Raw genomic sequence first — 20,412 nt, forward strand, 5'->3', positions numbered from 1 at the left:
TCACAAAAGGACACATTGGTTAGAGAGTACATCAAAAGGTTTATGAAGCTTTCTATGTTTGTGGATGGACTCAATGAAGTCATGAAGATGAAGAAGTTTGTGCATGGTCTAGATTCCTACATCAAGGTGGATGTATTGGCACAAATACCTACTAGCACCATCAAAGAGGCTATGAGGTTGGCGGAGCTATATGAGCCAAAATACATAAAATTTCAGCCCATTATACCCTCTCAAAAACCATCTAATACTTCTTCAAATCTTGGAAAGAGCTTTCCCTCCACAACACCCATTTTTACCTCTAGGTTTTCATCATTTGGAGGTGGACAGCCCAAAAGTGAAGTTCAAAATGATGCTAAGAAAGGCAATGGTTTTGTCAAGAATACTTTTCAACCCTTCAAGAAGACACAAAGGATGGATGATCCTAATATTGAAGAGTTGAGGAGTAAGGGGTTATGCTTCAAATGCAAAGAAAAGTGGTCACTCGGCCATATTTGCAAGTCAAAGAAGATGATGGCCACTATGATTCTTATGGATGAACAGGATGATTCAAAGAAACTTCATGAGGTAGAGGAATATGAAGATTGCATTGAAGAGGCACATAATGATACTTTGGAGAAACTTCATGAGGTAGAGGAATATGAAGATTGCATTGAAGAGGCACATAATGATACTTTGGAGGATCACTCTTTCAAAGAAACTTCATGAGGTAGAGGAATATGAAGATTGCATTGAAGAGGCACATAATGATACTTTGGAGGATCACTCTTTCATCCAAGAAGAGGATGAGTTTCCATTTGACCCTAGTGGGGAGAGCCATGTAAGTATTTTGAGTGATAATACATCCAAAAGTGTAGAAAACGCAGCTTGCGTATGCTCTATTTCTCAAGAGATTTTGGGCGGGTTGCAAGAGCCCAAAAACTTTGAGATTAGTGGGAGCCATTAATGGGAGAGTTGCAAACATTTTTGTGGATTTTGGTAGTACACATAACTTCATTAACTCTAAATCCATCAACTTTCTCAAGTTATCTCCAACAGAGCTACCCATAACCTTCCAAGTGCAAGTGGTAAATGGGAAAAATGAGAAAGTTACTTTGGTTTTCCCTTCTACACAAGTGACATTGTCTTCTTCATACTTGGAAAGGTGACTATGGGTCCCATTGATGTGATTATGGGGTGTGATTGGTTAGCTTCTCTTGGTGACTTCCACATGAATGGTGGACAGCAAGTGGTATTGGCTGGAAATACATCAAAAGGGCTCTCTTTGATCACTCCAAAGCGGCTCAATAAGGATATCAAGACTCTTGGCAGCACTATCCATGTGTTTCATATTGTTTAAGAAGGGATGGGTAGTATTGATGGACAACACACAGATAAACATATGGTGACTCTTCTCAAATAGTATGAGGACATTTTTCAAGTGCCAAAGAGTTTGCCACCCAAGAGGGAGATTGACCATGCTATTGTGCTTCAAACAAATGCAAAGGTTGTGAACAAGCCTCCTTATCATTTGGCCAAGGTGGAAAGAGAGGAAGTGGAAAAACAAGTACAAGAATTGCTTACCATGGGTCTTATCCAACCCTCACAATCTCCATTTGCATCACCCATTCTATTAGTGAAGAAGAAGGATGGGTCCTTTTGTATGTGCATTGATTACCGTGACTTGAACAAAGTCACTATCTGATTCAAGTATCTGATTCAAGAATAGGTACCCAATACCTCACATTGATGATCTTCTTGTGATGAGCTCAAGGGTGAAAAATTCTTCACCAAGATTGATTTAAGATCGGGTTACCATCAAATAAGAATGAAGGAGGGGAATGAGGAGAAGACATCATTTAGGACCGAAAGGGGATTGTTCCACTTTATGGTTATGCCCTTTGGCCTTACAAATGCCCCGGCCACTTTCCAAGCTTTTATGAATAGGATATTGGCTCCCTTCCTATTCAGGTTTGTGTTGGTTTTCTTTGATAAAATCTTGATTCATAGCAAGATCAAGGAAGAGCACTTATCTCATGTGCAACAAGTGTTTGAGGAGATGAGGAAGCACAAGCTTTATGCGAAGGAGAGTAAATGTGCATTTATGGTTAATGAGGTGGAATATCTTGGACACTTGTTGGTGGGAGAGAAGGGCATTAGGGCTGATCCAAAGAAAGTAGCATGCGTCAAAGTATGGCCAACTCCTAGCAATACAATGCAATTGAGAGGATTTTTGCGATTGTCTTCTGTTTTTATAGAAGATTCATGGAGCATTATGCAACTATTGTGGCACCTCTAACCAATTTACTCAAGAGGGAAGTTTTCTTTTGGGATGGTATTGCCGAAAAGTGTTTTAATGAGCTCAAAACCTTGCTCACATCAGCTCCTATTCTTGTTTTCCCCAATTTCTCAAAGACGTTTTATGTGAGAGCAGATGCAAAGTGGAAGAGGGCTTGGGGCAGTTTTATATCAAGAGCATGTTATAATTGCATTTGAGAGTAGAAAGCTTTCCAAGAAAGAGATGGTGTTGCATGTTTATGAGCAATAAATGTTGGCCATACTTCATGCAATCAAGAAATGGCATCACTATCATTATGGTGCATATTTCAAGGTGAGAAGTGATCATAGGGTGTTGAAATTTTTCCTCTCCCAACCCAATCTTTCTCCCAAACAAAAGAGATGGTTGGCTACTCTTCAAGGATATGATTTTGAGATATCCTACACCCCTAGTAAGGACAATGTGGTTGTGGATGCATTGTCAAGAATGTGAGCTTGCACTATGACTTCAATTAACGGAAGTATATAGTGAACAGGTCAAAGGGATTCAAGAGGAATATCTTATCAATGACTTCAATTAATGGAAGTATATAGTGAACAGGTCAAAGGGATTCAAGAGGAATATCTTATCAATGAAGTTGTTGCCCATATTTACAAGAAATTATAGTAAGGATATGATGGATAATTCCCTCATTACAAGCTTCGTAGTAATGGTCTCTTATGGCACAAGAATAAGGTGTACTTGGTTCCTACCTCATCCTCCATTTCCAAGGTGATCTATTAGATGCATTCTTCACCACTTTCGGGTCATCTTAGTGTGCTTAAAACTTTTGATAAAGTGAGCAAGAGCTTCTATTGGAAAGGCATGTGGAGATATGTCAAGAAGTTTGTGTTGGAATGTGTGTCTTACCAAAAGAATAAGGATAGACATCAACTTCCAAGGTATTGCTTCATCCTTTGCCAATTTCGGATGGGAAATGGACCCACATTTATATGGACTTCATTACTATCCTACCAAGGACAAAGCATGGATGGGATCAAATATTTGTGGTGGTAGATAGACTCAAAAAGCCCATTTCATTGCTTCAAAGATTACTTATGGGGCCTCTCGTATTGCCAAGCAATTCATGGAACATGTATTCAAGATACATGGCTTGCCACTCAACATAGTTTGTGATAGGGATACCAAGTTCATGGATACTTTTTGGAGGACATTATATAAGAGATTGGGAATCCAAATCACTCCATATACAACCTATCACCCTCAAACGAATGGGCAAACGGAGTGCACAAACAAATGGCTTGAAGTGTATTTAAGACATTATTGTCACGATATGCAAACATCTTGGGATGAGCTCTATCTTGCTGAATTTTGTCAAAACTTGAGCAAACACTTGAGTATAGGCAAGTCACCTTTTGAGGCTCTCTATGGGTATCAAGTAGATGTGCCATCTATTGACTTTCATGAGGAAAAAATGGTTAATCCTTTGGACACGGAAGAGTTGGAAAGGATAAGACAGCTTCTTCAACTTTGCAAGGACAATATGAAGAAGGATTAAGATGTCATGAAGGCAAGTGCAGATAAGCATAGACGAAAGATGGAGTTTAAACAAGGTGACTATGTGCTATTGAATCTTCCTAAGAGCCGTCATAATATCCTCAAGGTATCTTTTAAACCAAAATTAGCTCATAGATATTATGGTCCATACATGGTAGTCAAGAAGGTGGGTCACTTGGCGATATAAAGCACTGGAAAGCAATAATATGGTCCTCAGCCAAACCATTGTACAAAGAATCAAAGAAAATGTAGACCTCAAGGCAAAGTTAGAACAAGCGAAAGAGCAAATTCAAAAGGAGGTCACCCACACCAATGAGCTCACAGCACTTCATGCCCACCAAGTACAAGAGCTCTAGCACAATGCCAAGGCCAAAGAAGAGGAGCTGCAATGCTAGATCCAACAGCTATCCTCTAATCTGAAAGTAGCGGAGGAGGGAAACTCACTTATAGCAAGAGAGAGAACAATCGAACAAGGCCCATGCAGAAAAAATAAGAACACTTAATGACACTATAAGTGCAAGTCAAGTCGAAATGCAAAGGAAAGAATTGGCCTACCAAGAAGCAATGGCACAACTTACACAGGACAGTCAGAGGCTGGCTGCCGAAAGGCTCCAACGAATCACTGAAGCTCAAGAAAGAGAAGCAACAACCAAGTGTGCCCAAGAGGATGCAACCTGGAGATTTGAGGAGTTGGATGCTACAAGGATGGTTCGGGAAACTGCAATATTAAACCTCCTCACAGTGACAAGGACTCTCGCTTACAAGAGTTAGAATTTCGATTGGCGATCCGAGATAAGTCAGCAGCCTACAGATGACCTACGCCTCCTCCTTGAGCATGCCTTGGAGTTGGGTCAGTTTGCCAGTAACTCCTCGAGCCCCTCCTCAAACTCTCACTCTATTTTTGTCCACACTAACCCTCTCTTTACTTCAATACGATATAAATCTATCAGAAGACATAGGCCTAGGTGAACTAACCCTAATTAAGCAGAATATTGAACGAGATGCTGACCCTACAATAATAATGGGAATTTTACGGGGGGACATAGTCTTAACTGATCCATAAAACATCTTCTTTTACCCATTACATCCTATTGTGTTAAACCTTTATAGTTGTTGGTGTCAGGTACTCCAAAATTATGGACAACAGTGTCAAAAAATTAGACCTGTATGTCCCAGATGACATTCCCGAGACACCGGCCAACTATGAGATGGTAGCACATAGCTATCAGTGGATTATAAGTCATGGGTGGCTGGAAGTATATAATACTTACCAACTTCTTAACTTATGTGAGTCTACTTTGTATCATCCTTTTGGAATTCTAAAGCTATACTCTAATATCTACAAACACTTAGAAGCTATGTTAACAAATGTACAGTACAATTTTGATGCTACCCACATTGAATATCCTACTATAAATCCCGAGGAAATCCCTGACTTATAAGAATTTATAAAATCTCACAAGCCTAGCCACCCACCCCCTAGCAGCACAGGTAAGGGTAAAGAAGAATCCTCGTCCTCATCTTCAAAGTCAACTTACCCCGTCTATTCTAATGTCACTAGTAAGCTACTTCACTCCTATCCTGCTACACCACCTACTAATGCATCTCAAGCTGACTGCATTTTCTCTACCTTCATTCCTCAACAGATAGATTTTCCCACTAACCCTCTCGCCCTCGAGGAGATACTGGCACCTCACCCGTCTCCCCAATAGCACTCTCAAGAGATACGCTATCCTGCTACACCACCTACTAACGCATCTCAAGCTGACTACATTTTCTCTACCTTCATTCCTCAACAGATAGATTTTCCCACTAACCCTCTCACCCCCGAGGAGATACTGGCACCTCACCCGTCTCCCCAATGGCACTCTCAAGAGGTACGCTATCCTATTACCCAAGATAATATTGAAGCTTTCACTGACGACACAATTCTAGAATCATTGTCTGGTGCAGAGTACGAGGGCTTCATTCGCACTGGCAATCCTCTCTTAAAGCCAAAATTGATGTTCAAGGTCCTCATGCAAGTCACTCCATTTGAGCCAACTCAACGGATCATGCTAGAAGACTACTCTGAGATCACACCAACAAAGCAGCACAATATGCCATACCCTCTACGAGCTCCTCGCCCTGATTTAGAAGAATTAATTCCCTTAGATGGAGAGGGCACATTATGGGAAAATGTGGCAAAGCACACAAAGTTGGCCAACCCCCAATTAGCTAACCTACTGGAAATCAGGATCGTCACCTTCATGATCAGCTACTACTGCTTCTACCCCGCAAGTGTGGAGGAAGGCTCACCCTGTACACACGACGCGGCTATGCCACCATTGTCACAGATAAGGTGCAACCCAAATTAGACGATTTTGGAATACAACCAGACTGGCGGAAAGAGTACTTAACAATTCCAGAGTACAGCCAGGTCTATATGTACGCACCACCAACACAACGGGTTGACCCATTATACATGCCAATTAAGAGAAGATGGACGTCGCCCCGCTAGAGTTTCAGGAAGCCAAACGACGCGACTCCCATGTCTGCTACAACTTTTTGATCTTCATGCCAGCGACATTTCCAGACATACGGGAGCAAAGGAAACAAATGCTTACATGGATACAACAATGGAGAAGAACTCCGGACCCAGAAATCGTGGCAATCATTAGATTTTTTAAATTGTTGGTGGTCCTGAGATTGATCAACCTAAGGAGCCCTATGATGGCTATGAAGCTGAGCAACTAAAGTTTGACATAAAACAAGGGCCATCTGGGGCATAATGCTCTACTACCATCGTCTAAGATGTATTCCGAGTTAGATGCATGTCACATTTGAAGACATGGTGGACACAAGATTTTGGCGCTCCCACTCAGTGTTCAAACGTACACTCAGAAAGCTTTAATCACGACGAAGAAATTTCTACCGACATGAGTTCGGTGACCCAGTTCTTTAGACCTCGGTAACAGGTTCTGAGAACAGAACCTACATTAGGAAGGGGGGATGTTAATCCCATTTTGGATCAATTATGATCCTCCAATTGAGGACATTAATAAGTGTCATGAAACGGCACTATAAAAGTTGTACATTATGAGATATTGGCCACCGAAGGCCTAGTTAAGTAAGTTTTGGTTGGGCCCCAAGTGTGAATAAGGGCCAAATGTATATAAGGCATTTTCTCATGATAAAAAAACACAATCCCCTTCTTTGTGTCTTGAGAGAGATTGAGAGAGAGATCATTCTAGCATTGTGCCTCTTCTATGCTTGTATGATTCATGCTTGTGTGGGAGAGTGAGAAAGAGTGATTACCTTATGCAATGGTGCGAGCGACTCTACGGTTGACAGCGCAGCGATGGAGCTTCGAGGTTTGGAGCTTCATAAGTGAGCTTGGAGGCCTCAAGGGACTCAAGTTCGAAGCATTGGTAAGTGCCCTACGACAGTTGTGATCTATTGTTCATCCTTTAGGTGAATGCATTGAGTTCCCTCTTGGAGGTGTGGTAGCCCATAACAGTGTGTGTGTGTGTGTGTGTGTGTGTGCATGTGCATGTGTGTGTGTGCATGCGTGCACGTGCATGTGTTGGGTGTTTTGTCCAGCCCAACAATCATAAATTTATTCATAATCTTGGATAATTCTATTAGGATGTCATGTGTCATCCAATTGGATTCCTTATCCTGCCCTTTAATCTTTCCATAAATATCAATGGAAGAATTTGGGCTATGTCCTGATGGACATTATACTCCAATTCAAGTCTTGGCAATGTCAGCCAAGCAATCAATTAGTGCTGTAATGGCCATATTTGGGTTAAGTGGTTCAAGAGGAATATTTTTTAACCCTTATTCAATAACCTCCCAATTTTGGTATTTGTGATTATCCCAAGATTAGGTGTGCATACATGCATACCTAATTCATCAAAGTCCTTACAGAACTTAGTGACTTATGTGCAAAAGCATTGTGGAATCTTTGCATCCTGTAAGAAATCATTCTTAGTGAGGAATTTCTTGAGTGAGTTAGTATATTTCCAACCAAAGCGTAAATCTTTAATTACATCACAACTATGTAAAACTGAATCAAAAGTAGCCATTATCACATCCTTGGGATGAGGGAATGAACAAAAGACTCATGTGATGGTTCATCAGAGCAATGCATAAGGTTCTTTTCCCCGTCAAAAGGACACAAAGGTAAGGAGATCTGAATCAGCTGAAACAGTTTAGTCAGACATTGTCAAATAAGAGTTAGTAGAGGACAATTGACATATTCAGTAGGGTCCTTGAACTAGAGATTTGGGGATTAAAGATTGTTGGTTCTAGAGGGGAATCTGAGGGGCTAGAGGACAAGAATCTGATATAGAGGTCAGCAACATCATTTAGCTAAATCAAATTACATTAGTGGTCAACTAAGAGTCAGTTGGGGTCAGTTTAAGGCAGTAGCTCTCTTGCTCCCCCATCCAAATAGCACTCACATGATCTCCATTGTGGTGGATCAGAATGGTGGCATTCATGTCATCATTTTCATAGTAGTGTCCCAACTAATTTACTAGGATCTTTATGAATTTAGGAACACTACTTTATGAATTTAGGAACACTACTTTCTTCTCTTCATGGTAGCAGAATTTCAACATCATATTGTGTTACCACTATACCAAGGCTGGTTTGGGATAACTTTGATCTTCCTTCAAGCCATTCTTTAACATCTGCCCAAAGTGTAGTGCTATTGTGAAGTAGAGCCTATTGACATTTTTACCTCAAATGAAAGGAATGACATTAAGCTCGCCACATCTCACGCGGGGTCTACTTGTAGGCTCAAGTTCTTTCACAAGATGTTTTGTGCATTCAATATGATCCTATGATCAAGGAGAATATAGTTCATTCCTTGATGCAAACATTTGACCAAGTAAGTCATCGCTTGACTCTCATAATGGGAGCCAAGTTCTGCCTCTTCTTGCTTATGAATAGGATCAAGAATTTTAACTCTGATGTCTTGCCCAAACTCACCACATGGGTATAATGTTTATGTGGCTTTTCTAGCTCTTTTCTCCTGAGCATCTTGGACTAAGGCTTTGCTAGCTTCAAGTTTTTCAGTTTCCTTCTCAGTGTTAGGATATTCACCCGCCCCTCTTGATGTTGCTGGTATTCCTTAGGTCTTTTGTGTCTCCCTTACCACCTCTTGTACTAAGAAGTTATCCTCACTAGATCACGTTACCTCGTTTAACTTAGCCTTTTCTAAGAAGGCTGAGGTTAACTCATCAATTTTCATGTTGGTTATTTGTTTTTTTGTAACATTAGCATCATGACAACTGCACATACAAGAAGATGTAGCCAATGAGGGAGTTTTATTATCGTTTGTTGGTAGTTCTAACAGATTATCATGAAATTCTATATATGGCCACCTTGTAGCATGCATCAGTGAAACCCGCTTGGATAATCATGCATTTTAGGATCTCTCCCTTTCAGAAACACGACAACAATTGTTCTTGAGTCAACCTCTCGTAAAGTTTACATGGAGAGTTAAAATTCTTGAGTCGTGAGTCATAACTCTCATCGATTCGTGCTCTTGCTGCTTAATGCTGTAGAGAATGTGCCATTGGGCTCCACTTGTCACCACTTCTTGAAAACTTTTATACAAACACATTCTTAAGCCGAGTGAAAGTAACTTTATCCTCTAGTTTCAAAGTCCTATACCATTGGTGTTTTTCTTTCCCAACTAATGTTAGGAAAAATGAATGGATCTTTGTAACATCATTGATGGGTCCACAAGTTTAAAAAGTAGACTCAAATATTTCCACGTGTTGGATGGGATCACCATCTCTAAAGCTTTGCATAATCTTGGCTATATGATAATGTCTAGGGGCATGGGCATGGGTGGTTCCCAATTCCCTTGCCACCCTCCTACCTATTTCAGAGCTGCCATTCTGAACAAATCAACAAGGATAGCTTTTGTGGTTCTCTAATAGTTCTTGTTATTGGGAACGTGAATGTTCTTCCTTTTCCTTGCAAGCATTGGCTCCTCGGTGAGGGTTAAGGAAGTCGGGATCAATCATATTTTTATTAATGTCTTCCGTTATGTATATTTGTTGTTTGTTGGCTACCTTAGCCTTCTTCATGTTGGGTTCATCTATATCCCGAAGGGTAGTCACTTCCCACCCCTCTTTGGTGTTTTCATGAATAGGTTCCACTGATGGCATTCCCTCTATAACAACTTGAGCAACATATTGGGCTTGCACCCTAGGGTCTTCTAACCCACGTATGTAATCTCATTTTGAGGGATTGTACTCTCTATTCAAATAGTGCCCTCCATTCTCACCAAGATCTTGTTTCTTGAGATTTAGGGCTTGCACCTTTGTTATGGCCAACCACTTGTATAGATGAGCCACACATGCACTTAAAGTAGCCCTCGAGTGTCCACCCGTATGTCTTAGGCTCAAATACTAGATGCATCTTTATAAGTCTTGCTTTCTCATAATATAAAATTCATACATATAATACAAGAACCATGTAAGCACATCTTCCAAGTCGTGGTGTCATTTAAAACATATATGGGTGATCAAGCACCATTGGTGTAGGCAATCGTAACTATCATAATTATGTAGAGAATTTTGAACCGACCCTGCTAACCAATAATAAACACAAATAAACATTTACTCTTTGAAAGGTTATGCAAATAATTTTTGGGATCTTAAAGTGAAATATTCTAAGAAAATGAGCAAGTCTAGGAACATGACAGTTTCAAAGAGGTTTACACCCACACTTTGCAATACACACAATCATTACAAGCTTGTTTCATATATTCATGTGGATTTTCTATGATGAATTACGAAAAGGGTTTGAGAATGAAGGATGTTTCTCAAGGAGGATCTTAAGATAAAGGTCTTAAGATGACTTCGTAAGGAAGGTCTTAAGATGAGTTGACATGGAAACCCAAGAAACTCTCTAAGTATCCTGATCTTTAAAAAAACATTGTTCTACAAAAGACCTTTTAAGCTCCAAAGAGTTCTACAAATGACCAATCAGCAAGCTACCTTTTGTTAGTGCTTTGTTTTCCCTTTTTGTTTTGGGAAGGAGTAGAGGGACGGATATATTAGTAGACCTAGCATAAAGAGAATAATTGATCGATGGTGAGATAGATCGTTGTGTAAACAAAAGCAAGTTGGTTAGAAATAGTAGGTACTGTGTGTGTATGGAATACGTATAGAAAGTACTAATCTAGATAAGGTATTTAGAGTATATGGCGCCTTTATTAAGCTATATAGTTGGATTATATATACCTTATACCTTATGTTTTTATATAGCTTTATATTCTTGGAATATATCCAACCTTACAAATTGAGAGAATATTTGCCCTTATGCAATAACAAACAACCATAAACAAGTGAAAAAGTTTTGCCCTTATGATTGAAGCCCATGCAAAGAAGTAAAAGAATCATATTACTAAATAATATAAGTTCTCTCATTTGTGAAAAGACGAGGAAATCTATGAATTGGACGTAATTAAGATTTGAGATAACGTGAGGCATGCATATCATAACTTAATAGAGGCATAATCAGGCTTAGAAACCTAATTTCAGATTGAGATATTTCAAGATCAAAGAAGAAACAACCATGTTCCCAAAAAAAAAAAGCTCACAAGATTGACAAGGGTAAATTCCACACCAAAAAAGTTAGAAGCTTTGCATTTGTATATAATCGATAAAAATTTTGAATGCAAAGAACAAACAAGTCATCTCTTTGACATAGTTAATGAAAAATAATAGCAATTAAACATTCTATAAATTCAAATAGAAATTCGGAGGAATGATTCCAGTTGATTGCCGATATATAAAGAGTCGCAAAGGATATATATATATAGGTTGTCTAGTAAGAATTCAACCACAGAAGCTATTCAATATATTAGAAGATCCATGCATTGGGCAAGAAGGACAAAAGAAGCAAGCAACTTACTTGTTGGAAGCAAGAAGAAAAGGAGGAAGAGAGTTACCCTAATGCTTTTTCTGTACGGGGCATGTCGTACACAATAGACAACGTACGGTACACTATATGAACAAAAGATAATCTGCACACTTTCTACATTCAAATGACATTTGCAAATCCTTTACATCTATGTATGTACAAGCAATCCAAGCTGTGGAATCAAGAAAAAAATAGTGGTAAAACTACAATGGAAGGAAAGAAGTCAACACACCAACAACTATCAATTGAAAGCCGTAAACATAAGACGGCAAAGAGCATCCAAGCCCCATGCCCAAGAATGATTTGAGGCCCAGCACAGCTCACAAAGAGACCACCATATACCATATCCAAAGATTATGGAATTTCAATATACTGTAAAGCCTCACCCATCCAGTCTACACCCATTTGTTTTGGTTCTGCTCTTCAGCTGCAGCAGCCGCTTCTTTGAGGATTCCCTCTCCCTCCTAAGCCAGTGCCTGTGGCGCCTCCGTAGCCAACCTTTATGCCATAAGACTGCTGGAACAAAAAAGGTGATCAGAGTTTGACACTTGAGAACATGAAAATTTCATGGTTGATCACACCACAAGAAACCTTCTTTTTAATGAAAACCACATCAAGAACAATGGAGGATAAAAAGCACACCATGAACTTCCATCTAGAGTGGTGCTAGACTTTACACTGTCAAATAGAGCATTGTTAATTTGCTTGCTGAGCTTTGTACATCATAGTGGAGATACTGCTGGTAGACTCATTAAGTGTGCCTGTTCCTTCAGTTTTTTGATCAATTCCATTCATGCAAGGGATTTCAGAGAAGCTGCTTCGGTGACGTTCCCATAGACTGATGCCCCAGGGTAATGCCAGACCCAGCATTGCTAATTTTTTTGTTGGGCATTGTGCATCATAGTGGAGACACGGCTGGTAGACTCGTTAAGTGTGCCTGTTCATTCAGTTTTTTGCTTAATTCCTTTCATGTAAGGGGTTGCAGAGAAGCTGCTTCAGTGACACTCTCATAGGCTGATTCCCCACTGGATATGCCAGCTCCATCATTGAGCACGGCTCCTAAAATTTTTGGCACGTGTGGTATAGCTATTTGTTTAAAAGCTGAATGGCACTGGTGGCACGCGTTGTGGCCACAAGAATTTTTCTTCTATAAGTCCACACTAGATCATGACACTTCATATTCACATGTATGGCAGCAATTCTGATACCCATCATTGAAAAGGCCCCTAAGGTCAACTCTATTACTAAGTCAATTTACCTAGTCACTTAGAGAAGTGCATAAAAGGCTGACAGGCAAGACAATAGACATTTTTTGAACCTTCTGATACTTCTAGAACTTCTGGTCTGATAGCCACTTCATCTGCCAGTGGTGTGACTCAGAAAATACATCTATGCTGTTGGTGTTGTCACAAACTCCAGGATGTGAAGAGTGCTGATTTTTTTTAGACTGAAAAATCAGCACCTCTTCCTGTCCATCCACTGGTTCAAACTCCACCTTGAAATGTTCAGTTTTGTCCACCTGAATAGGTGAAGTAGGTGGGATTTTAATCTGCAATTGGGCTTTGCTGCAGTTAGAAAAACAGATACTGACAGAGTGATCTGAGCCAGTTGGTACTTGAAAGGTGAGGCCATTCCTTGGTGGACTCAGTGGGCTCACGCCCACACCAGAGCAGGTATGGCAGTTTATGTGTGGGACGAGTTTGTCCGCGACCTTAAGCAGCGGTTTCTACCGCCCCACTACCTTGAGCGACTCGAAGATGAGTTCAGGGGAGCGCGTCAGAACACACAACCAGTCCTTCAGTTTGCCAATAGAATTTCGACTTTATGTCTGCAATTAGGCTTATCTGATACGGACAAGAAAGGGCAGTTTTTGTATGGCTTGGACACGCAAATCCAATGGGAGGTGCATATGTTTAGGCCAGCCACCTTTGAAGACGCACTCTCGCTTGCACAAAGTGCAGAAATGAAACATAATGGTGGCAAGCCCAAGACTTCCCAGCCGGCTTCTCCCAGGGCTAACGCCTCAGGGGGCAAAAGCCAGAACCAGACGGGGTCTTCCCCACGACAGAGCCCGGGAGCCTCTGGCCCCAAGAACTCGAACATTCGTCTAAGCTTACTCTAGACCAGAAAGCGGAGGCAAGCAAGACAGGTGGCAAGTTAAGTGCTGAGGAACTTTCTCAGTACAAAAAGGAGGGTAGATGTTTCTTTCGTCATACAAAAGGACATACTTCTCGGGATTGTCCTAAGAAGCCTCCAAAGCCCGCCGCCGCCGCCTCCACAACTTCCGTGGTGAGCTCAACTCCCACACAGACCCCAGCGGCTACCCCTAGTTCTTTAAACCCCAGTGCTTCAGTTGGAGCAATTATTAGCCGGAAGCTCGAAGATAAGCAGAAGGGCGCCCATGACCAGGAGTATGAGCGCAACGAATTGCTCAAGTCCTTTGGCTACATAGGTGGCCAGAGAGTCATTGTCTTGTTTGACAGCGACAGCACGGAGGATGTGGTCACGGAACAGGCCGCTAGGCGTGCCCGTTTCGAGCTGACTTCGGTGGACAAACAGGTTGAGGGTTTTAGCACAGGCATGACAACGAGCGTCAAGTATGAAGCTCTAGGTGCTAAGTTAGTGATTCAGGGCATAGAGTTTGTGCGTGACTTTATGGTTGCCCCTCTTGTAGGAGTAGACATAATTTTGGGTATTCAGTGGTTTCACAAGTTTCTCCCTGATGTCAAGTGGGACAAGCACACGTTCCAGATCAATCGGAATGTGTCAAACGCCCCGGTGACCATTAAGTGTGAGCTAGGAATTTCGAACTTTCCGCTTATAAGCCACTTGCAGGCTAAGCTAGCAGTCAGGAAAGGCGCACAGTGTGCGATGATTTACATCCAGACAGCCCAAACGGTGGCCAGTGCTTCCGAGAAGCACTCGGTTCTCCATGAAAAGTTCCCGAAGATTTTTCTTCGGGATAGCCTCCTTCCCCAGCTCCCCCCGTCCAGACCGGAGGACCACAGGATTGACCTCCTCCCAGGCTCAGAACCCCCGAGCAAGTTTCCGTATCAAGTTTCCGTATCGCCTTTACAAGGCAATGGAATCGGAGTTGGACCGCCAACTCCAAGAATTGTTGCAAGCTGGCTTCACCCGCCCAAGCGTGTCGCCATTTGCAGCACCGATCTTGTTTGTCAAGAAGAAAGATGGATCTTCCCGTTTGTGTGTTGATTATCGTGCACTCAACAAGCTGACTATCAAGAGCAGATTCCCGATGCCTCGAATTGACTATATTCTCGAGAGGCTGAATGGAGCAAAGATGTTCTCAAAACTGGATTTAAAGAGTGGGTACCACTAGTTGCGGATTGTGGAGAGGGACATCCCCAAGACAGCCTTCCGTACAGAATGGGCCCACTATGAATTTGTGGTCATGCCATTTGGCTTGACGAACGCCCCAGCTACATTTAACCGCATGATGATGCGTGTTTTCCGGGATTTGATTGGACAGTGTGTGTTCATATTTTTGGACGACATACTGGTATTTTCAGCTACGGTTGATGAAACCGGCCTCTGATAGAAACCAGAGTGCGGTAGGAGCAATCACCCGTCCACTTGTAGTCTAGATGAAAAACAAAACACAGATTGAGGCTAGAGTGCCCAAATCTGAAAACACAGCGACACCTGTTGGCCCCAAAGCTTGGCGCCCCTTGCGGTATTTCTTTATTCAATTAAAATAATATGTATGGCTGAGTACAACACAAAGACCAGCCAAGAGTTTACACCTGTAAGTCCAATCTGACTGCCCACAAATCCTTCTCAGCACAGAGGATCTATGCACACAGATCTGTGTCCTCAAGCAACACACTGTGCCTCCCTCTGATCAGCCAAGTTCACAAAGCAGGCCAGCCATGGGCATACATCTGGCATAACTCAAGAGCCTGATACATCTTCTCAGCTCAAACATACATATGCTGTTCAATCTCTGTCTTAATCCCTTGTCAATCTGCCATACTCCTCCTCTCACAAGGAGCCAGATAACACATACCTGTAGCAGACATCAAGCAATAGAAAGAGAGATAGATGAACAGAGTCAAGGCTTACCAAGTTCAGCTCGTGAAACAACACTTGAGGAAGTAACAGCACCAATCTGTGCCTGCAGGCACTTGAATCCACAATCCTGCTTCACACATGTGCTTGCACTTGCCTGTATCTTCCTCCTGATGCTCACTCCTATGCTGTCCTTGTAAAGTACAGATCTGAAAATCAGCACAGTACCCGTCTGTACCGCCTCGAAATACGTGCCAGGCGTTGTACTAGCATAAACAGCCTGCTGTCCACTTCTGTACCAGCCTGAATCAGCATACACAGGTCTGCACAGGTCTGTCCAGCACCCAGAAAAGCGCCGCCTGCACCTGTACTTGCTGTACCTGACTGCCCGTACACTGTACGGCAGTCGTACAGTAGGGTTTGGGCTGGAAAACAGGCTGTACAGCCTGTACAGAGCTTCTGCGCAGAATTTCCAGCAGCTGTACTGTGCGCCGCCAGCAACAGAGGAGAAAGAGAGAGAGAGAGTGCCCAGTTCTGGCCGTACAGTGCTGTACGGCTGGTTCCACTCAGAAAAACAGCAACCCCACTGATCTTCAGCAGCCGCCTCCTTCTCCTTGAGCTTTTCCACGCTAGTTCATCATGCGCATGAGGGGAGTTCTCCTTTTGCTACACGATTCCCCAAAAAGGGAAGAGAGAGAGAGAAGAGAGAGAAAACTCCTTTTCCAATTTAATCCCTAGGGCCCCAACTTAATAAGTTCCTAGGACCACTAAGGCCTAGGGGCAAACTTCAATAAACATTCAAACTTAATGTTTTAATGTTCCCCCTTCACACCTAGGGATGTCCACACATCTTAAACACTGTCCGGGCACCCCCCATGTGAATCATAAAATATTCTGACCCTGCAACCACCATGCCCACACTTGTCCTGCTCCATTTTCACAGGGCCATGACATACCCCCCTCTTGAAAGATGGCAAGCGTCCTCGATTGCATTCTGGTGATGCATCAAAATATCCAAAGTGAAATATACAATATGGCAAGATCAGCGTCCCAATCTCTCTGAGCCATACACATGTATCAAGATTCACTGCAAACCAATGGCATAGTAATAGTCGAAGTTGTATACCACTGTGAACCATACATATCCACAAAAATGTCCATGTGACTAGTACACATATATCATAGAAGTCCAATAAACAGATGTACTGTCAGCCTCAGTACCTTCGGATGAGATAAAATCTGCACCAAGCGACCTCTAGATGTCATCTGAGCCTGTCTGTATCAAGGGAGTGGAGGTGCTACCCCCCTCTTGAGCATCAGGTAATGCTCCAGACCCATGCTCTGCTGAACCTGAATGAGCCACAATAAGAGTCGGCTCTAACTCAAAGGCATCGAGATAAAGCTGCAAAACCTGAGGTGAATCTGTTAAGTCACCTTCCTCCATCCACTTCGCATCCATCGGTGAATAGTTCTTGAACTTCACAAGATAGCGACGGGAAACTTTGCCTCGTACCTTCCTTTCTTTATGTGCCAGTATCTGCTCTGGAATCAGAACCTCATCAAGTTCCTCAACTTCCGGCTGAGCCTCATCTGATACATCCTCAGGCACATCCCCACGGAAAGGTCTAAGAAGACTCACGTGAAAAGCATTGTGAATCCTCCAGTGATCTGGTAACTTCAAACGATAGGTTACCTCACCAATCTTTTCCAAAACCTGAAAAGGCCCATAATATCGCATGCTCAACTTAGGGAATAAGCGCTCTTTACCCTTCATCTTCTTGAGTCTAGCCTTTTCAAAGCGCAAAAGAACCCAATCACCCAATGCAAACTGTAAATCACGTCTGTGACGGTCTGCGGCTTTCTTTTGCTTCTGCTGAGTTTTCTGGAGGGCCAACTTAACTCTCCGATAAGCTTCATCCAAGCTCTCCACATACTGATCAGCCTCAAAGATCTTATCCTTTGTATGCAAAATGGGCGGTACCTTCTTCCCTCCTTCTACAATCTCAAAAGGCGCCTTGCCTGTCGAGCTATGTACAGTGTTGTTATATGCAAACTCCACCAAAGGAAGATACTTTTCCCATTGTTGCTTGTGCTCTGACACATAACATTTGAGAAGATCCAACACTGTAGAGTTAGCCTCTTCTGACTGACCATCTGTCTGTGGATGAAATGACGATGAAAACTTGAGAGTTGTACCCATGTTGTCAAATAACCCTCTCCAAAACAAACTCGTCATCCGTGGATCACGGTCACTAATGATAGACGTAGGCAAGCCATGATACTTGAAGATGTTCGCCATGAACAACTTCACCATATGATCCACTTTAATTGTCTTCCTCACGGGAATGAAATGAGCCTGCTTACTGAACCTGCATATGATAGTCCAGATGCCATCATTTCCCGTTTGTGTCCGTGGAAGATCAAATACAAAATCCATGGCAATGCTCTCCCAAGGTCTATCCGGAATAGGTAAAGGCTGTAATAACCCTGGTGTCTTCTGACGGTCAAACTTTACCTTCTGACATACGATGCATTGCCTCACAAAGGCATCAACATCTCTTCTCAAGGTTGGCCAATAAAAGAAAGTCTCCACTGCTTTGACCGTGGCGTCAATACCTCTATGACCTGCATACGGTGGAGCATGACTTTCAATCATAACCTTGAGTCGCAATGGCCTGGTAACACACAGTCTGCCATGCATCAATAAAAACCCATCTCTGAGAGTGTAATGCTCATGCCGCTGACCCTCAGACATCTGATCATATAACTTTTCAAAATCCTCATCATGGGCATACTGCTCTTTCATTTCATCAAGCTCATGATGATAAGCAAGTGAAACGGCAGAGACCTGTGGCTTGCGTGACAAAGCATCTGCCACTACATTCTTTTTGCCTTCCACATGCACAATCTGGAAGTGAAACATTGACAAAAAGTTTGCCCAACGCATATGCTTCTCTGAAAGCTTAGTCTGCGTGAGGAAATAACGCAAGGTCTGATGATCTGTCTGTACAGTGAAATCAGCCCCAAGCAAGTAGTGTTTCCATGTAGAAAGAGCGTGAATTACAGCCAACATCTCTTTCTCATACACCTGTAAATGCTTCTCGGCATCTTGCAAAACTCTACTCTCATAGGCTATGACATGTCCCTCTTGCATGAGAACTGCACCAATGCTACTTCCACATGCATCACACTGGACAACAAAAGCCTTTCGGAGATCCGGTAACACCAATACTGGGTCCGAAGTAAGCTTTTCTTTGAGCTTTTTGAATGCTGTAATTTCCCGATCAGCCCATCTAAACGGAGTTGCTTTCTTCGTCAAAGCATGAAGAGGCGAAGCAATTTCAGCAAAGTGTCGTATGTATCGCCTGTAATAGGAACACAATCCTAAAAAGCTGCGTACATCATGCACGGTCCTCAAAGCTGGCCAATTAAGTATTGCTTCTACCTTGGCTGGATCCATACGGACTCCATGACCAGACACAATATGCCCCAAGAAATGTATCTCCTGCAAGAAAAACTCACTCTTCTTGCCATTAACCACCAATCTATGGTTTCTGAGTTCGGCAAACACAATGGCCAAATGCCTTCTATGCTCTTCCTCAGTTCGTGAATGCACAATCATATCATCAAAGAATGTGCCCACAAACTCTCTATGAGGCCTGAAAATCCTGTCCATCATTCTGTTAAATGTGGCAGGCGCATTCGTTAAACCAAAGGGCATAACCAAAAACTCATACAATCCAAACGTGGTTCGGAAGGCTGTCTTATGCACATCCTCGGGTCTAATGCGTATCTGATGATACCCGCTTTTCAAGTCAATACGACTAAAAACTGTGGAGCCCTGTAAGCGGTCCAAGATGTCATCGATCCTCGGTATGGGGAATCGATTCTTGATGGTATTCTTATTGAGCGCCCTGTAATCAATACACATGCGCCAAGAACCATCCTTCTTCTGCACTAAGAGCACAGGTGAGCAAAAGGGTGATGAGCTAGGCTGAATCAACCCCTTATTTAGAAGCTCCTGCACCTGACTCATAATCTCTTCCTGTTGGGCTGCACTAACACGATACGGCGGTCTATTCGGTGGAGTACTACCAGGAATCAGATCTATGGCATGATCTTCTGGCCTCTCAGGAGGTAATTCTCCTGGCAATGACTCGGAAAAATAGTCTTGAAACCCACTTAAGAAATCAGCCCTATCCTTATCTAACATTGACAAATTAGACTTAGACTCATCATCCTGTGCATCCTTTACATAAATCAAGTACGCGGAAAGATGCTTTTTCATTACTGATGAAATCGCCGAAGCGGATACAATAGGAACAGATTCCCCTTTGAGTTTTACATCCAATACATGCTCTTTCCCTCTATGAGTCAGAGTAATTTTCCTATTGTAAGTATCCACCACCGCATGTACCCTGTGGCACCATGGCATTCCCAACAAAACATCACAGCCATCCAAAGGCATGATGAAGAACTCCTCACTGTCCACATAACCCTGCAAATGAAGCCGAAGCTTCCCAATGATAGGAGTAATGGGTTCTGCATACCCTGGACAAGCCATATTTGCCTCATGTAACGGCCCCATCTCCTCTGCGCGAATCCCCAATCGGCCAGCCAAATCTGGTGAAATGAAGTTG

The 20,412-nt window shown here is 42.4% G+C and overlaps 1 protein-coding gene across 2 annotated transcripts in view; it reads right to left on the reverse strand.

Annotated features, from left to right (window-relative positions):
* Positions 1 to 11,831: 11,831 nt before the first annotated feature.
* LOC147640116 (ras-related protein Rab-2-B-like) overlaps positions 11,832 to 20,412 on the reverse strand; it is a 31,175-nt gene continuing 22,594 nt past the window's right edge. For both annotated transcript variants that reach the window (XM_086777310.1, XM_086777321.1), the window contains one exon: positions 11,832 to 12,256. In XM_086777310.1, coding sequence (XP_086633436.1) covers positions 12,167 to 12,256 — 90 coding nt within the window. In that variant the 3' untranslated portion in view covers positions 11,832 to 12,166. The remainder of the gene's footprint in view (positions 12,257 to 20,412) is intronic.

This window comes from Cibotium barometz, chromosome 3 (assembly GCF_041138505.1).
Source record: "Cibotium barometz isolate CiBa-2024 chromosome 3, ASM4113850v1, whole genome shotgun sequence".
In the NCBI taxonomy this organism is placed as follows: Eukaryota; Viridiplantae; Streptophyta; class Polypodiopsida; order Cyatheales; family Cibotiaceae; genus Cibotium; species Cibotium barometz.